The following is a 22998-nucleotide window of genomic DNA, read 5'->3' on the forward strand; positions in this document are numbered from 1 at the left end:
GGATGTGTGCTCTCCCAGAGGCTGAAGGTGTGTTCTTCGATATCCCGGGACCCACTGCCACACTGAAAGACAGACAAATGGGATGCAACATTCACTACAAACACTGCAATGCTAATGAATTCAACACACAGTTTAAAACCTGCAAAGATTATATTTTTTCAAAATCATGTTCAATCTGTGTTTATGCCTGGCGGTCACAAACCTACCCAACTTGTTAGAGGAGAGAACAGGAAAACAAACAAACAAACAAACAAACAAAAAAAACCCAAAGAGGACACTAAACGCTAGGTAGGACGGCTTCTAGAAATCAAGAAGGACAGTTTCCCATGTGGTCGGACAAACAGACCATTTCTTATCTCTCTTGCCCACCAAAGTTTGGACCCTTGCTTCCAAGCGTCGTGGGGCAGCTGAAGCCCACTTCGGTGCTTCAAGGGCCTTGTGACAGGCTTTGGGTATTTTCATGGTTTCTCTTGTTGAGGAACTGCGGCCTCCACGTCGATGATTCTTCTCCTCATTCCACTCCCTCCTCCCTCTTGGATGGTTCTATAAGCTTTTCCTGCGTTCAGCTGATCACTTTTCTTCCCCAACCAAAAGTGTCAGGGGATTGCCTAAGTTGGGGGGGGGGGTGTCCTTCTACAAGTACTAAGAGAAGGGTGGGGGGATGGGTTACTGCCCACAACGCGGGCACTTTAAAGGTGTCTGTTGTATTTTTTAAAGATTTTATTTATTCTTGAGACACACACACAGAGAGAGAGAGAGAGAGAGGCAGAGACGCAGGCAGAGGGAGAAGCAGGCTCCGTGCAGGGAGCCCGATGTGGGCCTCCATCCCAGGTCTCTGGGGTCACGCCCTGGGCCAAAGGAAGATGCTCCAACATTGCCCCCCCCGCCCCCCCCCCCCCCCCCGCCGGGTGCCCTGTAAAAGCTTTTTTTTAAATTTTTTAATTTTAATTTATGATAGTCACACACACACAGAGAGAGAGAGAGAGAGAGAGAGAGAGAGAGAGAGGCAGAGACACAGGCAGAGGGAGAAGCAGGCTCCATGCACCGGGAGCCCGACGTGGGATTCGATCCTGGGTCTCCAGGATCGCGCCCTGGGCCAAAGGCAGGCGCCAAACCGCTGCGCCACCCAGGGATCCCTTTTTCTTTTTCTTCTTTTCTTTTCTTTTCTTTCTTTCTTTCTTTCTTTCTTCTTTCTCTCTCTCTCTTTCTTTCTCTCTTTCTCTTTCTTTCTCTTTTCTTTTCTTCTTTCTTTCTTCTTTCTTTCTTTCTTTCTTTCTTCTTTCTTTCTTTCTTTCTTTTTTTCTTTCTTCTTTCTTTCTTTCTTTCTTTCTTTCTTTCTTTCTTTCTTTCTTTCTTTCTTTCTTTCTTTCTTTCTTTCTTTCTTTCTTTCTTTTCTTTCTTTTTCTTTCTTTCCTTTTTTTAAGACTTTTGCTTTAATCACGATTTGAGACCTGACAACCAGGAGGCAAGCAGGAGCTTCCGTCTGCGGGGACTCCCACCTTCAGTCCCAGGTTGAACCTTCCGCAGAGTAAAAGAAGGCATCATCACCTCACCACTTCCTGGGTTCCGCGGACACGTCTCTACGCTGGCAGGCATTTCCTCTGCGACCCAAACGCTTTCCTAGCCCTTCATCAGCAACAACGTTCCCGCGCTTCTGGTTCCTCCATTGCCCGGGTGACGCTCCCGGCTTTATTTATTTGTTTATTTATTTATTTATTATTTTTTCTACTTCCCCAGGCCTAAGCCCGCCCACCGGCGTCGAAATCAGCTCCTTACTGGTTATGGCGTGTGCTCGTCTTCTCAGAGAGCCAATCAGAGCCTCGCTTGCTACCCCGGGGATTTGGGAAACGGAAAAGCCCCAGACCGGTTCCTGGGGAGTGGGGTGGGGCCTCGCGTGAGTGACAGCCCGACCCTCCAATAGGAAGAGCGCTGGGACCTACCCCCTTCTGACTCCAGAGCTAGAAAAGAGCGTTGATGCCCGCGGCAGTGATGAGTTGTAGGTGGAGCTGGTTGCTCCGCGGCTCCGAGGAGCGGCGGCTGTTGCTGGTGCTGGTGGGGCTGCTGCTGCTGCTGGTGCTGGCCTCCTTGCAGGTGAGTGGTCTTGTTTTAGGATTTTGCTGTTGCAGACCCTTCCGGTTTTAAATGACGGGGTGTTTTCACTTGGATTGCGGGGAGGCCAGTTCTTTACTCCCCCGATTCCCTCTTTGGAGGGAACCCGGTGCTCGCTCGCCCGCCCGCCCGCCCCTCGAGCTCCTACCCTCACGTCCACCCTCCAGGCCCCTCTCAGGTCCCTCTCTCACGATGAGCCTTCCCGCGACCCCCCGATCTGTCAGCTGCAGGGAGGACTTCGCCTCGGTCGGGGTGTCTTGACGGCAAGAATACACAGGAGTTGGAGGGAGTGATGAGCCCATCTCTCCTGGACGTTTGAGGCACAAGTGTAGCAGAGCCCCTTCAGTAGTGGGGGTCCTGGAAACCAGCTCCCGATGCTTTCAGGGCCACCCCCACTGTGTTTAGGGCGATGGCAGACCTACCCCTAAAAGTCTAAGTAGATAGGAAAAAAAAAAAAAAAAAACTCGAATGCAGGGAAGGAGAAAGAGGTGACTTTCTGCACTGGTTTCATGTAGTTCTCAAAACGACCTAAATCACAGGTTCTTAGACCCACTAGAAATTAAAATTAAAAAAAAAAAAAAGTCTATTGCTCCTCCGTTTCAAAGGGATGAGGGGGCTACATTACTAGAGAGGGCCAACAGAAAGGCATAATGGAAGTAAAGTTCACAGTTACTTTGAAAAAGTGAAGTTAAAGGATAATTGGTTGTCGGCTAACTTACTATGATCCTCTTCCCCCACCACCTCCCTGCCAAATCATGGAGGGTTTACAGCTTGTCAGTGATACCAGAATGTTCATGGACCGAATACAGATTTTTTTGGAGGAAAAAAATCAATTGGTGTCTTTAACCCTAAGGTACTAGGGTTTTCTGTCATGAAAGCAGAGCACACGTCAGCTTGTACTTTGTTTTAAAACTCTCTCCCCCGAGGCCAGCAACTACGTTTTATCCATCTTTGTTTTCCTGTAGCACCTCCCACATAGATGCACCTCATATGCTGGGTGGGCTTTAAGTTTTTATTTTTAATGCTAGTAAGTTAACCTGCAGGGTTATATCCCTTTCCTGTATACAATATAGTGACTCAACACTTGCATATATCACCTGGTGCTCATCACCACCGCCTTCCTTAATCCCCACGGAGGTGGACTTTAGAGAAATGTAATTCAAGCAAATGGTATAGTGTCCCGAGCTCTGAGTTGGAAGTAGGACACCTAGGTTTTAGTCTTGAGGCTGTTCCTATTTGTGTAATCTTCAACAAATCATTTCAACCCTCTGGCTTATTTTTTGCATCTTTAAAAAAAGCGGATGTTGCAGTAGATTATTTCTGAGGCCCATGCATGTGTTAAAAATCTGTTTTAAAAATAAAGATGATTAGACATTTTCCACCCCAAGTACAATAAGCAAAAAATCTCATAGCAGTAAATTCTGGGCCAATCTGTTAGCAAATAAAAGTTCCCATCTACAAAGGGTAGTACTTGTTCTTTTGTGCTCTTCTTTAAGCCAAACCCAATGGATCATTGTAGAAAATTTGGTCTTTGTACAGAATGACCATTGTACAGGGTATAATGTGGCAGAAAATGTCATGCTTTATTCCATCACTCAGAGGTAATTCAGAGGTTAGTGTTTGAGCAGATCTTCCAGTCTCTCTTCCTCTTTTGCCTTCTACAGTTGGTTGAGATTAAGTGACATATTTCACTTTAAGTAATGACTGATACATCCACATTCAGCTGTGCCTTCATCTTTGTGGGTCTGGTGCTCAGAGAACAGAGAACACACAAATATTTGAACCAATGGTCTCTTGAATATCCTCGGAATGAAATCTGGTGTAGAGAATGTTTACATGGAGAAATAAGACTCAAAGTATTACTTAATAATAAAGTTTTCAAGGAAATTTGGCCACAAATACTGAAAAAGCAAACATTCTATAAAATGTAGAGTAAATGTTAGCCCCTTGAATAAAGCATTTGGATTGTAGTATACTGCGTAATATTTGGTATGCTTCTAGAGCTGTATCTTACCATCAACTCCCCATACCCCCAACACATACTGCATTTGATTGTATTTCTCCTCCCACTACCTAATTTAACCTTTTCTCTTTACCCTCATCTTCATTTTGCTTTATCCCCAGCTTTTACTTTGCATATACCCCAGCAAGGTAGGATCACTTTCAGGGCCCTGAGGCCTGTGCAAATTTTCATTAGTCTGCTCCCTTCACCCAGGGCTACCTCTCACTCTTTGGCAGAGAGCTTCACCATAATCTCATTTAGTCTCCCTAATAGTTCCTTGAGAACAGCAATTATCCTGGTCTTTATGGATAGTTTGAAGCCCAAGGTCCAGAAAGTTTGAATCACCTGATCAGTATCACACTATCAGTAACTTGCAGAGCTGGGACTAATGTCTGAGTTTCTTGACTTCAAACTCCTGGGGTTTGGTGGAAATAGTTTGTGTTGACAAAAGCTATTATCCTGGGGGAATAAGTAACCAAAGTTAGGAAGGAGGTGTCATGAGTGGTTGTCATCAGTGATGCCATGCAGGCTGGAACAAGCAACGTCCCCCAGGTGAACACTCATCTCATTACACATGTAGATAGATCTCCCTGTGAATAGGGTCTACCTGCTATGGTTTGCTACCGGGGTAACAAGTGATCAGTAAGGGCTGCTGGTAGATGTAAAGTTAAAGAATGACAGGACTATAGTGCCTGGAAAATACCTGGAAGTCAGAGCATTTGCTTCTGGTAAAGAGGTGTTCTTAGAGCGCAAATGGGAAAGTTACTGTAAAGCTTTAGGAAAAGTTAAATAGATGGTGAAACACAGGGTACTTTTAGGTACAGTCATGTTTGAACTTTTAATATTGAGCTTGATTCTGGGGAAAGAGTATTTTGTTAAGACTTTAAGGAACTGAGCTCTGGATTTCATTTCCCTTAGGAACTGTTCCTTTTTTTAATTTATCAGAAATACAAGTAACCTTTTTTTCTCTCCTCAAATACAGCCAGCCTACCTTTTATAGAATTAGATTCCTATGGAGTTAGATTAGGAGTTGCTCAAAGCTATGCAATGAGGATTTGGACTGGGGAAAACATCTGGGTCATTGAGGGTAGCATTTGAATATCTAATATTTAAGGGTAAGCTTTCGATCAAAGCAGCTCTGGCTCTGTATCCCTTATTTTATGTTACTTCAACATTATATCATTGATCACACTTCTTACTCAGTTTTTGGAAGCTAAGTTTTTAGACTGGTTTTTATCCTATAATTTTCCTCACTTGTTCATGTTCATGAGTTTTCATACTAGCATATTAGATATTATTACTTTTCAAACACCTGAGGAAGGGAGGTAGCAATGTCTCAGGAGCATTAGTTTGGAAGACAGGATGAGCCTCAGTTATAGTGGAGGATGAGGAAGGAATGTAAAATTATATGGCTTAATGAGGGGCAGGAGTAGGAGGCAGTGGCGAGATCATCATGCTGCATTTGTTGAAACTACCTAGAGATCCTGGAAATATTTGTAGAAGCAACCTCAGTAAATGCAGGGCTGTGTATTTACACCAGTCCCCTCCTACCTACTTTCTCTAGCCCTGCCTTGCCGAAAGGATGCTAATTCTAAAAACATATAACTTCAGATTTATTGAGGCACTTATGGAAAGAATATCTTTTATTTGTAGGCAATTTGGATGGTATTTCTATACTACATATAGCAAAAAATCTTTGAAAATGTCACTTTCATAGTGTGTTTCCTTTGAATCCCATCTCTTTTCTGCTAAGCCAGTTGCTCAGTTTGTATGCCCAAGCAAGTGTACATTCACCTGAAGTGTGAAGCACTGTGACAATTTATGAAGATGTCTGAGAGAAATAAAGCATGTCAAAATGACATCTTTTTGAAGTTGGTTAACAGCATAAATACTTTTTTCTATAATTTTACTGTGAATCCATTATTAAAGCAATTAAGCAAAAGTAAACTCTGATTTGAATGTGTGCAGTATTGTCTTCTGTGAGGAATAAAAACAATTATGAATGGGATTCCATTACTCAAGGTACTTGCAGTTCTGGCCAAGAATAAAATCAGGTGATTTAATAATTCTGAGATTATCCCACGACAGGATACTTAAAAGTTCAAAATCTGAGGTGATTAGCTAGGCCAGGGATTGGCAAACTAAGGCCTTCTGGTCTACTACCTGTTTTTATATGGCCCACAAGCTATGAATGGTTCTTACCATTTTTTTTTTTTTTACCTGTTGGAATAAATCAAAGAATGACACTGTTTCACGTGCATGAAAATGATATGAAATTCTAATTTCAGTGTCCATACATAAAGTTTACTGGAAAAAAGTTTCATTTATTCATTTATGTGCTGTCTGTGGATGCTTTCAGCTACAATGGCAGAATAGAGCATTTGCAACAGAGAAAATAAAGCCCACAGAGCCTAAACTTTACTATCTGGCCTTTTACAGAAAAAGTTGCCAACACTTCTGCTAAGCTGTAGTGTCTTTCATATCCACCTCCTTCATCTCCTCTCAGCAGTCATTATCCTGGTTCCAGGTCTTCATTACATATTACCAGAACCATTGCAAAAGCCTCTCAGGTATTCATATCAGTGATTTTCCCCATCTCATTCTGTGTTTGTAGGTGTTGCATGATCCTCCTAAAATATACATTATTAAACCTTTAGTGACGTCCCAATACTTACAGAAGAACGTATCTTCTTCTGCACAAGGCCTTTCTGGAGCCACTCTTCAATCTTATGTTTCTAGGCTCCCTCTCCCTACTCCCTTGATATACCCTGTACTTAGGATAGGGATCATATAATTTTCCAAATGGGATACTCAAGTGTGAAAGGGGCCCTATAATAATTATGTTGGGGAACTAGGCCTAAAGCAAGAGGACTCTAGGCAAACCGGGAAATGCTGTAACTCCAGCCAGTTTGAATGGGTCAACATTCTCTGTATATACCTGTTCTTTTGCCTCTACTCACTATTCCCTTAGGCTAAAATTCCTTTTCTTTTTTCTATAAATCTAAGTCTGAACACCTTTCCGAATCAGCTTAAATAGTGCCATGTCCATGAAACCTTACTCAGAAATAGTCTCTCCTTTTTCATCTCCCTTATGGATGAAGTGCTTTCTCATGGTGTGGATTACTTTCTGCCTTAGTGGTACACACACACATATCCCTTTCTACCATCAGTTCTTTGAAGACATAATCGATATTAGATTTAATGCTCCTCACAGTCCTGTGTTATGTCATGCTTAAATGGAGTTTAAATGGAGTTTAAACACATGTTTAAAGAATGAATTCATTGGCCAGACTGGGGAGAGTAATGAATATTTGAGGCTGTCAATTTATAAATCATTTATAAAGTAGTGCAAAATGTTTCCAAGGACTGAAGACAGAGGCTTAGGTGCCAATATGGTGGTATAGCAGAGTGGTTCAAGGCCTAAGGATAGGCTTTGGGGTCCAGCCTGCTTGAGACTGAATTCCAGCCCTGCCATTTACAATGTGTGTCGACCTTGGGCAAGCCGACCTTACCTTCTACATTTCTGCATCTGTAAAATGAGAGTAATAATTTCTGCATCTGTAAAACCTCCATAAGATGGTGGTTGAGGATTCAAATAATCACAAACACATGGTGAGCCCTCCATGAATATTAGCTGCTATGACATCATATGCTGTCTTCATCATCATAGTTCTCTTAGTGGTGAGTAGGAAAATATGGAGACCCAAGTCCAGGATGTAACAACAAAAGAGTTGAGAGGACTGCAGCACTGAAATCTTAGAATAATTATTCCCCGTAGATTGAAATAGTTTCAGAGGGATCAAAGAGGTGTGAATCCTGAGAAAAGATGGTCTTCACTTAGTAAGAAATAACTAATTGGTAGTCTTTTGGGAGACCATTTCAATAGAGTGATCAAGGCCCACTTTAGGTGTTAGAGGACTAAAAAAATAATGGCCAGAGGAGATGGAAACAGCAAAGAGGAAGGGATGAGAAGATGAGCCACAAAGTCGTATAAAAAGTTATGTTTGTTTAGTATGTTTTTCCTTTGAGCAATACCAGACTTTAAGAAAGAAGAAACCCTGGGGTTCCTAGGTTTCTCAGTGGGTTAAATGGTTCTGCTCAGGTTATGAACTCAGGGTTATGCATACCTGCTCTTTTTCTGTCTCTTTCAACTAAACAAACAAACAAACAAATAATTTTTTTTTAAAGGAAGAAACCCTGGGGTATACTAATTCAGTGACCTGTATGGCCCTTTTTGGTATGAAGTAAATCATTGACTAAAATTAGTGCTTAATTCAAGTGCTGGTAGCCCTTGCCAAGGGGTAAATGAGGAGCCTTGAGAACCAACTCCAGAGTGGTGAGCTCTACCGAAAACAACACAAAAAACAGCACACACACAAAAGCTTCACTTAAAAAAAAGTTTTTAATTTGAGGGTGGGGAGTGTATATTTGTAGTGTGGTATCTCTTTGTAAATTGCCCACTTGTCTTTGTGCCTTGAGGTTTTTCTCTAGAGCAGTCATAAGCTGATCCCTCATTTATACTCACCTTGTTTGTATGTATTTTATGAAATGACTGCTTGGGTTTGGAAGGACAAGTTGTAACTGGAGATGCTCCTGTGAAGTGAAGCCAAGTGAGCCTAGATACTCAAACCCAGACTCTAAAGACTCCATGGTGAGGAGAAAGAACACAGGTATTGAAGGCAGATGTGGATTGCAGTTCTAGTTTGCCCCTGAGTGGCTCTATGTGTTTTGTTTGTTTGCTCTTTGGGTTTTTTTTGGTTTTTTTGTTTGTTTCAAGTTTTTTTTTTTTTTTTTTTTTAATTTATTTATGATAGTCACAGAGAGAGAGAGAGAGAGAGAGAGAGAGGCAGAGACACAGGCAGAGGGAGAAGCAGGCTTCATGCACCGGGAGCCCGACGTGGGATTCGATCCTGGATCTCCAAGATCGCGCCCTGGGCCAAAGGCAGGCGCCAAACCGCTGCGCCACCCAGGGATCCCTGTTTCAAGTTTTTATTTAAATTCTAATTAGTTAACATATAGTGTAATGTCAGTTGGAGTCTCTCTTTTCTCTGTGGAGATTATAGCCATTCATTGAATATACTAAACCGTGAAGGATATAGAAGTGTGGCGGGTGATTGTTATTGGCTCTGGCTTTGCCATTAAATATGCCACAATTCTTGAATTAAGGCTTCCTAACCCCTCAGGCCTGCCAACTGAGTGTTTTTACTTTGGCAGTTACCATCCAAACTGTCAAATCTTAGGCTCCTTAGCACAATGTAATCACTTCTGTTGAACTGACTTTGGTTCAGTCAACACACCTTCCTACTAAGTGCCCAGTGTGTGTCAAATAGTCTTGCTGGGTTCTTGAGATACAGGGGTGAGTAAGGCCTGCGGTGATGCAGCTTACAGTCTAACAGGCACATGGATACTGAACAGGTAATCCATCACAAGTGATCCATCACAACTGTACCCAATGTTGTAGAGCAAGATGCTTTAAGAGTATATACCAAGCAGGACTGACCACTTCCCAGTGGGTGAGAAGAAGGGCAGAGAGGTCGGCCTAGAGCCAAGGTTCTCAAAGCATAGATCTCAAACCAGCAGTATCACGGCATCACCTGGGAGTTTGAGAGAAATACAGATCCTCAGATCCACAGGCCTGCCCCAGAGGTTACTCAAGTTAGGCCTTGAAAGTGAGGCTCAGCACCCTGTTGTAACTACTTCTCCTGGTGATTCTGATGTATGTTCAAGTTTGAGAACCATTGGCCTAGAGGAAATAACCTTTAAACTAAGCTGTAAGAGTGTTCCAATCAATATGGTAGCCGCTGGTCACCTGAGCCTTTAAAATGAGGCTGGTTCAAATCAAGATATACTTTTTTTTTTTAAAGATTTAATTTATTTATTCATGAGAGACACAGAGAGAGAGAGAGAGAGAGAGGGAGAGACACAGGCAGAGGGAAAAGCAGGTTCCCTGCGGGGAGCTCGATGTCGGACTCAATCCTGGGACTTCAGATCATGCTCTGAGCTGAAGGCAGACGCTCAACTGTTGAGCCACCAAGGTGTCCCAAGATGTGCTTTAAGTCTAAAATATACATCAAGTTTCAAAGGCTAAATGAAAAAAAGAATGTGAAATACCCTATGAAGTATTCTATGTGGGTCATATGTTAAAATAATATTTTGAATCTATAAAGTTTAATAAAATGTATTATTAAAATTAATTTTATTTATTTATTTCCCCCTTTTTAATATGGCTTTTAAAAAATCTAAAATAACATGTGTGGCTTCCCATATATTTTGGTTGGATACAGCTGATCTAAAGGATGGCTAGCAGTTACCTAAAGCTGGGTGGGACTCAAGTGGCAGTGGAGGGAAGGAGATGCTGTATCGGGGTTCTGGGTAGGGTACAGTGTTTGCAGAGGTCCTGAAGCAAGAAAGAACATGGCATGCTCAAGGAAAAAAAGGAAAACCAAAGCCTTACAGGTCATGTTAAGGATTTTTAACTCTATCCTAAGACCAACAGGAAGTGATTGAGGATTTTAAATAGGGTGCTCACTTTTCAGGCTGTTTGCCACTAATAAGTGAGGGCACAAGAGCTACATATGAATATAGACAGATTCTCAGAATCCAGGCTTCTCCTGTTCCCAGAAGATGGTGGAGGTGGAAGGCATTTGGTTAGGACTGGGAGGTAGCAGGAGCCTGCCCAACACTGCCTGTGTCCCAGGATCAGAGGCACGGACCCCTGATGAAAGGAAGAAGCAGTTACCTGGAAGAGGTAGTTTTGCTTTCAGTTCATTTTCAGCTTGGTTAAAGCTCAGAGCTTGCGGAAGTATTCTGGGAACGGTCCAAAGTTGAGTGGAAGTTTGATTACAGGGCTCTGCAGGCTACTGGCCAAGGGTTTCATGAAGGAGGTTCAGGGACAAGGAGCCCAGCACATGTGGAGGTTAGAGGGTCTGACCATCACCTGGGGTCTGTTGGCCTCTTCCCTCATCTGTAGCCTGGAGATTTCTTTGTAAGTCACAATTTCTAGGTTAGCAGACTCAATCTAGCCTCCAGACATATTTCGTTTAGCTCACATTTAAAAAATGTATTTAAATTAGTTACCAGTATTATTACCAGATTTCACATAAAAAATGTACATTTCTGGTGTTTTTAAAAATTGGAAGATCCGGAAACCCCAGTTCCTCAGAGCCTCACAGAGAAACAGGGGAGCTCAGTAGTCACTACCCCTTTTAGTTTTATATGAACTTTGAGGAGCTGAAATGACCATTTTTAGTTTTTTTTTTTTTTTTTTTTTTAAAGAAGACATTTTATTTCCCCTAAAGACAAAACCAAGTTCATAGGTCCTCTGTGGTCTGACTCGAAGGCTTGCATTCTCTCCCATGTTTGCTTTGAGAGGTCCCATCTTCTGTTTGTCCTCCAGAAAGGGTCTGAGAATGGGACCCTTACTTGAATGAGACCAGGTTATACAAAAACTCTGTCCATTTACATGGGAGTTGCATCCATCAGAGAAGCACATGTGTTCCCTACAGTTGTCCACGGTTCCCATCACCCCTGTGACCCAGCATCACTGCTCTTCACCTCTTTCTGATCCACTGGGACATGTGAGTTTGCAGCCCCTGCCTTAAACCTTAAATGAGACTGTACTGCCTTGAGTGTTTGTTGGTAAACACTTGGTATACCAGGTCCCATGATGATTAAAATCTTAAAGATTGAAAACTCTAAACCTCAACATCTCCTGTGTAAATAGCAGTTAATTAAATAGGAAGTCAGTTGATAGCAGTAAGGAGGAGAGAAGGAAGTAACTTTGTTTACCCAAGATAGATGCACTGGTCGGGTACCTTATCCTATATTCAACCCTGTACGCCAGAGTGAGGGAAGAGTGTGTATCTGTGTAGTCTCTGTGGCTACAGTACTGTTTCTCTGATCCAGTATATGTATTTGGAGAGGGGGTGGTGGTGGCTGAAAACAGAGAAACTGTTTTATTTCTTAAGCAAAGTAAGCAAATATAGCAGATTAAAATAATACAAAGCTTGGTAGTAAGTGCTTGGGTATTCATGATGTTATTTCTATATTTTGCTCTCGGTAGAGTTCATACTCAAAGACCATGGAGGAGTGCTCTTTTTTTTTTTTTTGTATATTTTTTATTGGAGTTTGATTTGCCAACATATAGCATAACACCCAGAGCTCACCCCGCCAAGTGCCCCCCTTCAGCGCCTGTCACCCAGTCACTCCATCCCCGCACCCACCTCCCCTTCCACTGCCCCTTGTTCGTTTCCCAGAGCTAGGAGCCTCTCATGTTCTGGAGGAGTGCTTCTGCCTACAGAATTTGTCCATCATACTCTTTCATTTGAAGGGAAAATGGCTTCATTAAGCATAAGGAGGCTACTTGCTTGGCAAGACAAAGTAAGGGTTGAGGTGGCTTCTCTTTTCAGCAACCCAACAATAAATGTTACAAGGGGGTGGATCTAGTTTTTGATTGATCTGAAGCTTCTACTATTTGGTGAATTGAGGCTCTTTAAAACAATACAAAAATGTCTTTCTTTTGCAAATTAAACAGACACACACGTGCACACATATGTGCGCGCGCACACACACACACACACACACACACACACACGTGCATTCCTTATTTGATTTCTCCCAGTGCCTTAGAAGGAGTGTGTTCAAGTGAAGGAACTTGAAACTCGAGCTTCATGATTATTCTGCCTCTGGGCACCAGGAATCACACAGAAAAACACTGCCCAGATGTCTTTCATCCCATTCTCTGTTCTTTTGCCACCCTGAGGCCCCTCTGGGCTGAGGGTGGGGAGAGGCCTCTCTCTCCCTCCAGAATTTCTCAGCTCTCTGAAGTGCTTTCGCCTGAGCCCAGTCTCTTCCAGATGCTTCCCACTTCTCACGCAGGAAAGCTTCAGAGCTAATGCTTGACAAGAAAGGGAGACCCTAAACCCAACTACCCTTGTCTTTTAAGTACTTGCAGCTTACCTCTCCATCCACTTCCTCCCTCGGGTGTTCCTCAGTTAGCCTTCTCCTGAACTAAGATGTAGCCTTATTTGAAGGGCTTTTTCCCCTTCAGAACCTCTAGGAATTACTAAAGAAGAAACCAGCTACCCAGATTTCAGTTACCTTTGTCACTGACTGTTATGTAACTGGGTGAATCATAGGTTAAGTGGGACAGAAAAATCTCCAGTTAATAGGACTCATCAAGAATGGTGGAAGAGCAGGCCCTAGTGTTCATAGCATTTTTACTCCCCAGTGTGGAAAACCCTGGGGTGGAAATGGAGAGCACTGGGCAAGTGAAGTGAGCCCCATTTGTCAGTGTTACGTGTGTCCGCTGCAAGGAGAGTGAAGACAGGCTAAGGCAACCAGAGCCGCAGGTTCTACAGGGTGCAGAGTGAGCCCAGCAGACCTTTGGGCCAGCCTCTTACCTTTGGGAATTCAGAAACACCCTAAGATTGTCTGTCCCACTTTCCCAGATTCGTCTCGTGCTGAGATGTGGCTGGTGTGCATAGGACAGTTTAAGGATTGGGGAGGAGGAGAGCAGGCCTCCTTATCAGCGTGCTTCCTCTCACTCCTGCGACCTGCATCTCTTAGCTGCTAGCATTTGATAGCTTGTTTTGCATATGGATTTATGCCTGCTGAAAGCTCTGTCTTGAGGCAGGCGAGATTATTTTGGGGAGTACCGTATTGGGTGTTCGTGTTGCTTTCAATCACTTTTGGTGGTGTTGGAATGTTGAACACTGGGTTTTCTTATACGTAGTGCAGCCCAGCGCATTGAAGAGCTAGTTGCCACTGGTTAGTGACTGATGCTGGATAAATATGATGGTTCCATAACTTCTATAATGAAGTGAAACTGGTAAATATTTCTTTTTTCACCAGAGGGAAAACAAAGTGAGGAGGATGTCTTCAACCTGAAGTCAGCTGCTAGGAGCTGGGAGTTCCCAGCTCTAGTCATCTTTTTAGACATCTATAACTCATTCTATTAAACCCTGGCCTCTTTGGGCATGGACTGCCTTTTTATCTGGCGGAAATGCAGCATGCCATAGGAATGATTTGTTCTGTTATTTTGCATCATGCAATTAACATACTGTCTAGCCATCAGAAAATTAAAGTTGACTGGGTTCCCTGTAATTAATTATTTGTTGAATATGCCTGTATGTGCCATAGTGTGTAAGCCGTCTGACGTCCTGATGTCAAATCTGTTCAAAGGAATGACTCCAGTTTCACTTAGACACTGACTGTTGTAAACTTGTGCTTCCATTCCCAGGTAGTCCGTTGAAGGAAGAATATAACATACTTTCTGTTTCTTCTCTTTCTAGATGTATTGTTGTCATTGAATATTGGTCCATTTGAAAAGTGCTAGGGAAGCTCAGCCATCAGTATGGCCAAGTACAAACTGATTATGTTAAGACATGGAGAGGGTGCCTGGAACAAAGAGAATCGTTTTTGTAGCTGGGTGGATCAGAAACTTAACAGTGAAGGAATGGAGGAAGCTCGGAACTGTGGAAAGCAACTCAAAGCACTAAACTTGGAGTTTGATCTTGTATTCACATCCATCCTCAATCGGTCCATCCACACAGCCTGGCTGATCCTGGAAGAGCTGGGGCAGGAGTGGGTTCCGGTGGAAAGCTCTTGGCGTCTAAATGAACGTCACTATGGAGCTTTGATCGGTCTCAACAGGGAGCAAATGGCTTTGAATCACGGTGAAGAACAAGTGAGGCTCTGGAGAAGAAGCTACAATGTGACCCCACCACCCATTGAGGAATCTCACCCTTATTACCATGAAATCTATAACGACCGGAGGTATAAGGTGTGTGATATACCTGTGGATCAGCTGCCACGATCTGAAAGCTTAAAGGATGTTCTGGAGAGACTCCTTCCCTTTTGGAATGAAAGGATTGCTCCCGAAGTATTAAGTGGCAAAACCATTCTGATATCTGCTCATGGAAATAGCAGTAGGGCTCTCCTGAAGCATCTGGAAGGTACCATCTTTATGCTGCTACTTACTCTAGAGGTTACTAAGTGTTATACTTGGGCCTAATCTAGAAAGAACATGGTTTCTGAGCTAACAATGCATAATTTACATGATAGACTTTCTTTCCTATTCCCTTTTGCTGCTTCGGTCTTTTAAGAATCACTTTGTTCTATAAATCAAAAACCCTTTGCCTTTTACATTCATATTATATAAAGCAGTGATTCGAAAACTTTAGCAAATGTCAGAATTCCCGGGGGGTGGGGGGATATGGTTTATTATAGATTGCTGACCCCACTCTTGGAATTTCTGAATTCACAGGCCTGGGATGTGGCTGGAGAATTTGCATTTCTGTGGTGTTTTCTGGTAATGCCTATATTGCTCTTTGGGGTTGTCCACCTTGAGAACCCTTGATCTAAAGGATTATGTGGTTTTTTGTTGTAATAAAGGGAGGCTAGGAAGGGTATAGACTTCTATAGAAATGGTATGCAAAGTCAATTTATTTGAGTCTTTCCATATAAATAAAAAATTATCTGGACTTTGGGTTTTGCCCATGTTCTTCCAACTTTAAATGGTTATTCTTGTGTTCCAGACCGGGCTTTCTTTCTTTTTTTTCTTTTTTTCTTTTTTTTTTTAAGATTTTATTTATTTATTCATGAGAGAGAGAGAGAGAGAGAGAGAGAGAGGCAGAGACACAGGCGGAGGGAGAAGCAGGCTCCACGCAGAGAGCTTGATGTGGGACTCGATCCAGGGTCTCCAGGATCATGCCCTGGGCTGCAGGTGGTGCTAAACCGCTGCGCCACCAGGGCTGCCCCAGACCGGGCTTTCTTGAACAATTCCTTTGTTCTAGTCCTCTCTTTCCAGACCCGGCTTAGTCATTGATTGGGAGAAAGTTAGGGGGACAGAAAATGAAAAGTTGGCTTACTGGAGATAATTGGTTGCCTCAATTTTATTTTAACTACTTGATTTTGTATTCTAAGCATATTCTGAAATGTACGATACTGTTATCCCCCTCTTAAGTAATGTGAGCTAAATGAACTCTTGAGGACTCAGGCTGACCAGTTTGGGCATCAGTGATGGCTCTGTGGTACCTCTAGGGGGTCTCTCCTTCCCTTTCTCCCTTCACTAAGTAATCCCAGGCAGTTGTGCTTTCTGAGTGATCTGCTCTGTCGACTATTTTCCTGTGTGTTAGCACTATCATAGTTAGCCGATGATATTAGAACACATTTCTCCAACATTCCCTTCCTGTTCTGCTTTATTTTTCTCTAAGAGGCTGTGAAAAATGGGAAGGTTGACATTGTATATGAAATAAGTGAAAACAGGTTATTAGTAACAAGACAAAGTGATCTTTGTGAGATTTTATTGTAAGCTTTCTAGCATGTGTTTTTACCCTTGATTTTTATAACATGGCCAGGAGCCAAATCATTACTGTATACCTGTATCCATTATTTGTGCAGAGATCTAAACTCTACAGACTTTATTGGCTATTAAAAACATTATTGGCTAGACATAGCACTCAATCTGTTTGTGTATGTGTGTGTATATATCTTATTTACTCAACTATATAAAGGGTTCTATTCTTTTTTTAAAATTTTATTTATTTATTACTGAGACACAGAGAGAGAGAGGCTGAGACACAGGCAGAGGGAGAAGCGGGCTCCCCAAGGGGAGCACAATGAGGGACTCAATCCAGGACCCCTGGGTCGCCACCTGAGCCAAAGGCAGACGCTCAACCGCTGAGCCCCCTAGGTGTCCCTCTGTTCTTCTCCTTTCAGAAAAGTTAGGTATTGCTTAAATGATAAATTCATTATTGGACTATAGTATTTCATTGTTTGCAGAAGAGTTGAGCCTTCTCTTAGGACAATAATGAACTGAAATGCAGAATTTTGAAGTTTCTACCAAGAGATATATTCTGTCCCACGATGCCAGTTGCTTTTTTTCCAGAGACGAGACTTAGATCTCTTTGTGGCCAAGCTCCCTTCTCTAAAAAAAATGTCATCATCTCCTTCAGGATCCTCTTTTCTTCCTTGTCTGAGCTAGGAAATCTTCTCTTCAGAAACAATTTCTTGCTGTTTAATACCATTTATTCTTCAGCTATCTTCAGGTTTAGATCTTTAAGATTATTCGGCATCCCCAGCCACAACTCATCTTTGATACCCCCTTCTCTGAGTACATCGATGAGTTCACTATTTGTTTCTGTTCCTTTTTTTGAAGGGAATAGGAAGGTTTACAAATGGTGGTGAAGAAGACTATCACCATGGTGGGGGTAGAGGGAGAACTACCTGTGGAGGGCAACGTTACCCATAGAAATCTTTATGCATTTGAAAGAGGTTTTAAAAAAAAAAAAGAAAGAGGTTTTAAAACCACTAATAATTTACTGAAAAACAATCATTTGTATAGCTGGTATGGAAAACAATGTGGCAGCTTCTCAATAGATTAAACACGCAATTACCATATGACCCACCAATATTTACCTGTATTCATTTCATAGTGTTACTGTGACAAAGTACCAGTCACTGTATGGCTTAAAACAATATATACTAATTTTCTCACAGTTCTAGGGGGCTGGAAGTCCTAAATTAAAGTGTTGGCAGGGTCCTATTCTCTTCAAAAGCTCAAGGTGAGAATCCTTTGTTGCCTCTTCTAGTTTCTTGTGTTTGTTGGAAATCTTTGGTGTTCCCTGGTTGGTAGATGCATCAGTGTGGCCCTCAGACTTTACTTGGTGTTTTTCCTCTGTCTCTCTCTTCCTTCTCCTAATTCCCCCCCCCCCTTTTTTAGGAACACAAATAATATTTGAGTAGAGCCAAAGGCCTCATCTTGATTACCTCTATATAAAAGCCCTGTTTCCAAAGAAGGTCACATTCTCAGGATAGGACTTCGACATATCTTTTTGGAGGGATACAGTTCAACCCATAACAGTACTTAAGAGAAATGAAAACATATGTCCATACGAAAACCTATACACAAACCTTCATAGAAATGTTATTCATAAGAGCCAAAACATGGGAGCATCCCAAATGCCCATCATCTTGTGACTGGGTAAATTAAGCTTGATATATCTATTCAATATAAAATTATTCAGCAATGAAGAAGAATGGAATTGTCTTATGTGCTACAACATGGATGAACTTGGAAATTATTGTTACCTGAAAGAAACCAGTCACAAAGGAGCGTATATTTTACAATTCTACTTAAATGAAATATCAGCCTGACCAAATCTTTAGAGACAGAGAACAGATTATTTGTTTCCTAGGCCCGGGGTGGAGGTAAAGGGGGTGCGGAATGAAGAGTGACTTTGGTTGGGTACAGGTTTTCATGTCAGGGTTGTGAAAATGTGCTACAATTGATTGTAATGATGGTTGTTCAAATCTGAATATACTAAAAACCATCAAACTGTACAGTTTATGTGGGTAAATGGTATGGTATGTGAATTTCTAATTAAAGCTGCTCAAATAGTTTAGTCAATGGGATTGAAGGAAGAAAGGATTTGACTTTGGCCTAGAAAAAAATATTTCAGGGCAAATATATGGAAATGCTATCAAAGTAGGTATGCATGGATGTGGAGTACAGAATAAGGAAAAGATAAAACAAAATACAACTTTGACCACTAGGGCAGAAATGGATTTATAGGGATTGATGAAAAATGAGCAGGCATTAGTCCTCATGCTTTATTTAAACTTTCTTCTGAAGGTCTTTTTTTTTTTTTTTTTTTTAAGTTGGATGATAGAACAGAATCACCTTTCAGGGCTTAATGAAATTGAAGCAACCTTAAATTGCAATTCCTATCCCTATCCCTATAATATAGGCCTTAGACAATATGTTTTTATTTGGAGATAATTAATTTAAAACAGCAGTGTTCATGCTGGAAGAGGTAAATGGTATGAGGAGATTCGAGTTGGAAGTATGTGAAAATAGAAAGGGTATGGAGTTGGCAGATGTCTGCAAGCCAAGGACAGGGGAGGTGTAGATGAGACAGGGACTGGAAATGGGAGGGTTGGTGACCAGGAAGGATGGCCGATATTCAGGGGGAAAAAAATGACAAAATCCATAATATGCCATTAGGCACAAGTCCATAGGTAGGGAAACAAATGGAGTGGATGGGAAAATTGGGATCTGTCCATAGAAGACATAAGGCTGGTATGTAATCAGGGCTCATCCATCCTGGGTCAGAGAACAACTTTGTTCCTTTTTGGCCTGTAGTACCCCCTGGTGGTGCTGTTAAGATTCGTGGAGCTCTTTGATGTCGCTGTGATTTCCTATAATGGCTTCCACGCCTAACATGGAAGAAATTATTTCATGTCCGTGAAATGGACTAAACTAGATTTTAGGATCACTTGATAAATTAGTTATCATGTCTTATTTTAGGAGTTCCCTAGACACCAATCTCCACTAAGAGATTTCTCTTATAGTGTATATTGAAAAATAAGATCCAAGTATTCTGTCACAGCTCTAAGAATTAAGTATAAGTGACTTTCCCAAGATCAGAAGAAATCATGTGTTATTTCTAACATGTCATTTCTTAATGAGATTTTAGATTTTTAAAAATTGATTCTGGATGTATATGTTCACCAGAATAGGAATAGCAACATGAATCCTCTTAACTTGCATGTCTGACTTTCAGGAGCTCAAGTTTTACAGGGCTTTCTGTGGTACTTGATAAAGGCCCAACCTAAAAGAAAACATTCCTTTGAATTTGGATGCTGACTTTTTAAGACTCCAAAAAATTACTTTAGGGGGAACATACAGATTTTTATCTGATAGTAAGGACTACTTGTCAATTTATATGTGCTCATTGTGTTTAAAACATGTCCTAAAATTTACCATCTTTAATTGCCACATTATTCTTACTGTATAGTTACGTATGTACATACATATGACCATTAGTCATTTTCTGGTTAATACCTGTTGGCCCAGTGCAATTATTAATAGCCTCTCCTTTCATTTTCAAAAGTGCCCCACTTGAATGATAAATCATATGGTCACCTTATAAAGATGTTAGCCTTCACTAATAGTAAGAATGAATCCTTGAAATGGCTCTGATAAGATTCCACACTTCCTGTAAAAACAAAAGTTGCTAAATTCTTTGCATTGATTACAAAGTAAGAATGCTTGTGATTGTAGATTCATCTGATTCATAGGCATGCTTTCTAGGTATGTTTATATAAAACTCTCCCCTATAAACAGGATCTTTCAAGGAACTGGGGCAGTTTCCCTGTATTGTCCTTAAACCATTCAACAGACCTAAACCTGCTACTTCCTGCTGGGGAGGAGGGTGATAGCTGATAGAATCCAATGACAGCATATTGTCATATCACAAAAATACTTTATTATTTAAAGACTATAACTTGGGGTAGGAAGGATGATGACCCCATTAAATAACTGCTTATATTTTTGGTTTACCCCAAAATCTCAGTGCCTTATGATCCTTTTACTTGAAAGTATACTAGTGTTACACATCTACCCTATATCGTATATACCTCAGCAATGAAGAGTGTTGGTTCTTATGACATTATTTTGTTTCTCAACTATTTGGTGGTATGACGACTTTACCCTATAAGCAGTCAAGGTGCTTTTTCAAAGGTGCTGACACTTTTTCCATTTGTGAAAAAGAAGACAGGTGCTGTTGAAGGAAAATGAAACCCAGACAGACTTCAGATGACTTAGCCATGATCATGATAATTAGTTGGAGTCGTGAACTCCACCCAAACCCAGTTCGCTGAGTCTCCACACATGATTACTGCCTGGCTTTTTTGTTTTAATTTTTTTTCTGAAAAGTAGCCCTTCCCTTGTTCTATTTTTTGTTTGGAATACTATGTTTTAAGAAGCTGAGTCAAGAGTATCCTTGGCAGGTAAACCATTAAAAGTTAATTTGATGGAACTGAGTCTCCACTTATTTTTGCTGTTACCCTAACATTGTGGTTCGTGTATGGTGTTCCCTAGCACAGCTATACAAGGTGGCCCTATTTTGAGTGCATGCTGTGTGCTATGTGCAGTTCTAGGCATTTTACATATGTATCCTGTTTAACATAGGAACTAGGGCAAGGCTCTGAGCTGGCTGGAAAGCTGTTCTTCAATCCTGTGTTTTACTCTGCTTTTTAGTGTATCTAGGTCATAGTTTTTATTTCAGTTGACCAATCATTGATCACTAAGCTGTTTTACCTAAAGAAACTGCTTTAGATAAAAAGGAGCAGACTACTGACACACCCAACATCATGGGTGAATCTCAACTGCTTTATGCTAAGTGAAAGACACTGAATTCAAAAAGCTATATATTGTGCAATCCTCTTGAAGTCTCAGGCCCCAGTAGTTCAGAATATGACCATATTTGGACATAGGATTTTTTAAAGAGGTAATTAAAGTAAAATGGGGCCACTAGGGTGGCCCTAGTACAACATAATTGGTGTCCTCATAAGAGATCAGGACACAGACATGTGAAGGCACAGGGGGATGACAGCCATCTACAAACCAAGGAGAGAGGCCTCAGACCTTGATAGCTCTACAACCATAAGAAAATAAATTTCTATTATTTTTTAAAGCAACAAATTGTGCATTGTATGACTCCATTTATTTACCATTCACGAAAAAGCAATATTATCAAATCAGAAAACAGATCGGTGAAGAAAGGGCAGGCTGCAAAGGGGTACAAGGAAATTTGGGGGGGTTCATAAAATTATTCTGTACACTCGAAAGGGTGAATTTTACTGTACGTATATTATACCTCAATTTAAAAAGTCTTGCTTTTATCCAGTGAAATGACCATTGCCCTAATGGGGACCATGCCTTTTGTTGCACAAAATAATAGGCCAATATTAGTTGACTGTCAAATAGTAGAATTAAAGGAAGGTTGCTACATATACACCTACCTTTGCCTTTGAAAACTAACCTGGAGGGCACTGGTATGCTTTCTGGGAGCAGTTGGTGCTGTGTTTACTCAGCGTTTAAACCATGGACCGCGTAGGGAATCACCAAAGCCTGTCTTCATAAATTAGCTATAAATTGCCACACCATGAAGCTTTGTACTTGGGGGTTGTGAGCTCTTCCAGTAAAGCTTTTTCTGCACCACTGTGATTTCTGCTCACTTGCCTCTGAATTCCCTAGTCATCATGGGGTCTTCTGACTTTTTTTCCTTCTCCCAACCAGCCAGTCTAGGAGTAGGTCAATGCAGGAGTAGGAACGGTGCAGGGAGGCAAGTGTTCTGAATTCAGAGCGAGGCAGCAGTCTTGTACAAGAAGTGCAAACCCAAGAACCACATGTCAGGGCCCAGGATACGCTTCTTTCCTGATCAGGACAGCCTCTCCCCTGCCAATTGCTAATTTAATATCTCTGCTTTTCAACTGTAGATAATTGGGGGGATTCCATTACTTTTAACTTGAAAGCAGCTCTTAATACTTTCAGAAGAAACAAGACTTCAGACAGACCCAGGAGATAATATATAGTAAGAAAATTCCTACCTAAGGGAGGGCTTCATCTATTCTTAGCAGCACAAATGGTTATCACTGCTGTGCTAATAAAACCAGGCAAAAGCAGGGCTAGACTCAGACACACTTCTCACAGAGCACCACCATATGAAAGCTCCTAACACAGGCTTAGTATCTAGAGCATCCTGTTCTGCAGCGTTCCAGACAGGCGTGTGTTTCTTTCTCTGTGGTTGGCATAGTCACTTCCTGTTTGTTTCCTGCTGGCCCACACTGAAGGAAAAGCCAGGCACTGAACTGAAGCCTTGGATGTAGTCTGCATCTTGCCAGCGGAAGTGGATTGTTTAGTCTGGGTTCAAGCACAGGACTAGGCAGTCTCTAGTTTGGAATCAGAGTGGCATGCAGGAGACTCACGAACAACAGGTTTGATCCCTGAAGAATTGTGTGCAGCTGCACACATGGCAAGGCAAAGAAGCCATGAGGCGAAATTAGAGAAGCAGGGAGGGCAGGTCAGCTGGGGCCAGCTG

At 41.7% G+C, this 22998-nt stretch overlaps 1 protein-coding gene across 1 annotated transcript in view; it reads left to right on the top strand.

Moving 5' to 3' along the window:
* The first annotated feature begins 1779 nt into the window (after positions 1-1779).
* The window catches only part of BPGM (bisphosphoglycerate mutase), a 33928-nt gene continuing 12709 nt past the window's right edge, over positions 1780-22998 (top strand). Inside the window, exons 1-2 of the mRNA XM_077849985.1 lie at positions 1780-2091; positions 14404-15066. Coding sequence (XP_077706111.1) covers positions 14466-15066 — 601 coding nt within the window. The 5' untranslated portion in view covers positions 1780-2091; positions 14404-14465. The remainder of the gene's footprint in view (positions 2092-14403; positions 15067-22998) is intronic.

Source organism: Canis aureus, chromosome 15 (genome assembly GCF_053574225.1).
Source record: "Canis aureus isolate CA01 chromosome 15, VMU_Caureus_v.1.0, whole genome shotgun sequence".
NCBI lineage: Eukaryota > Metazoa > Chordata > Mammalia > Carnivora > Canidae > Canis > Canis aureus.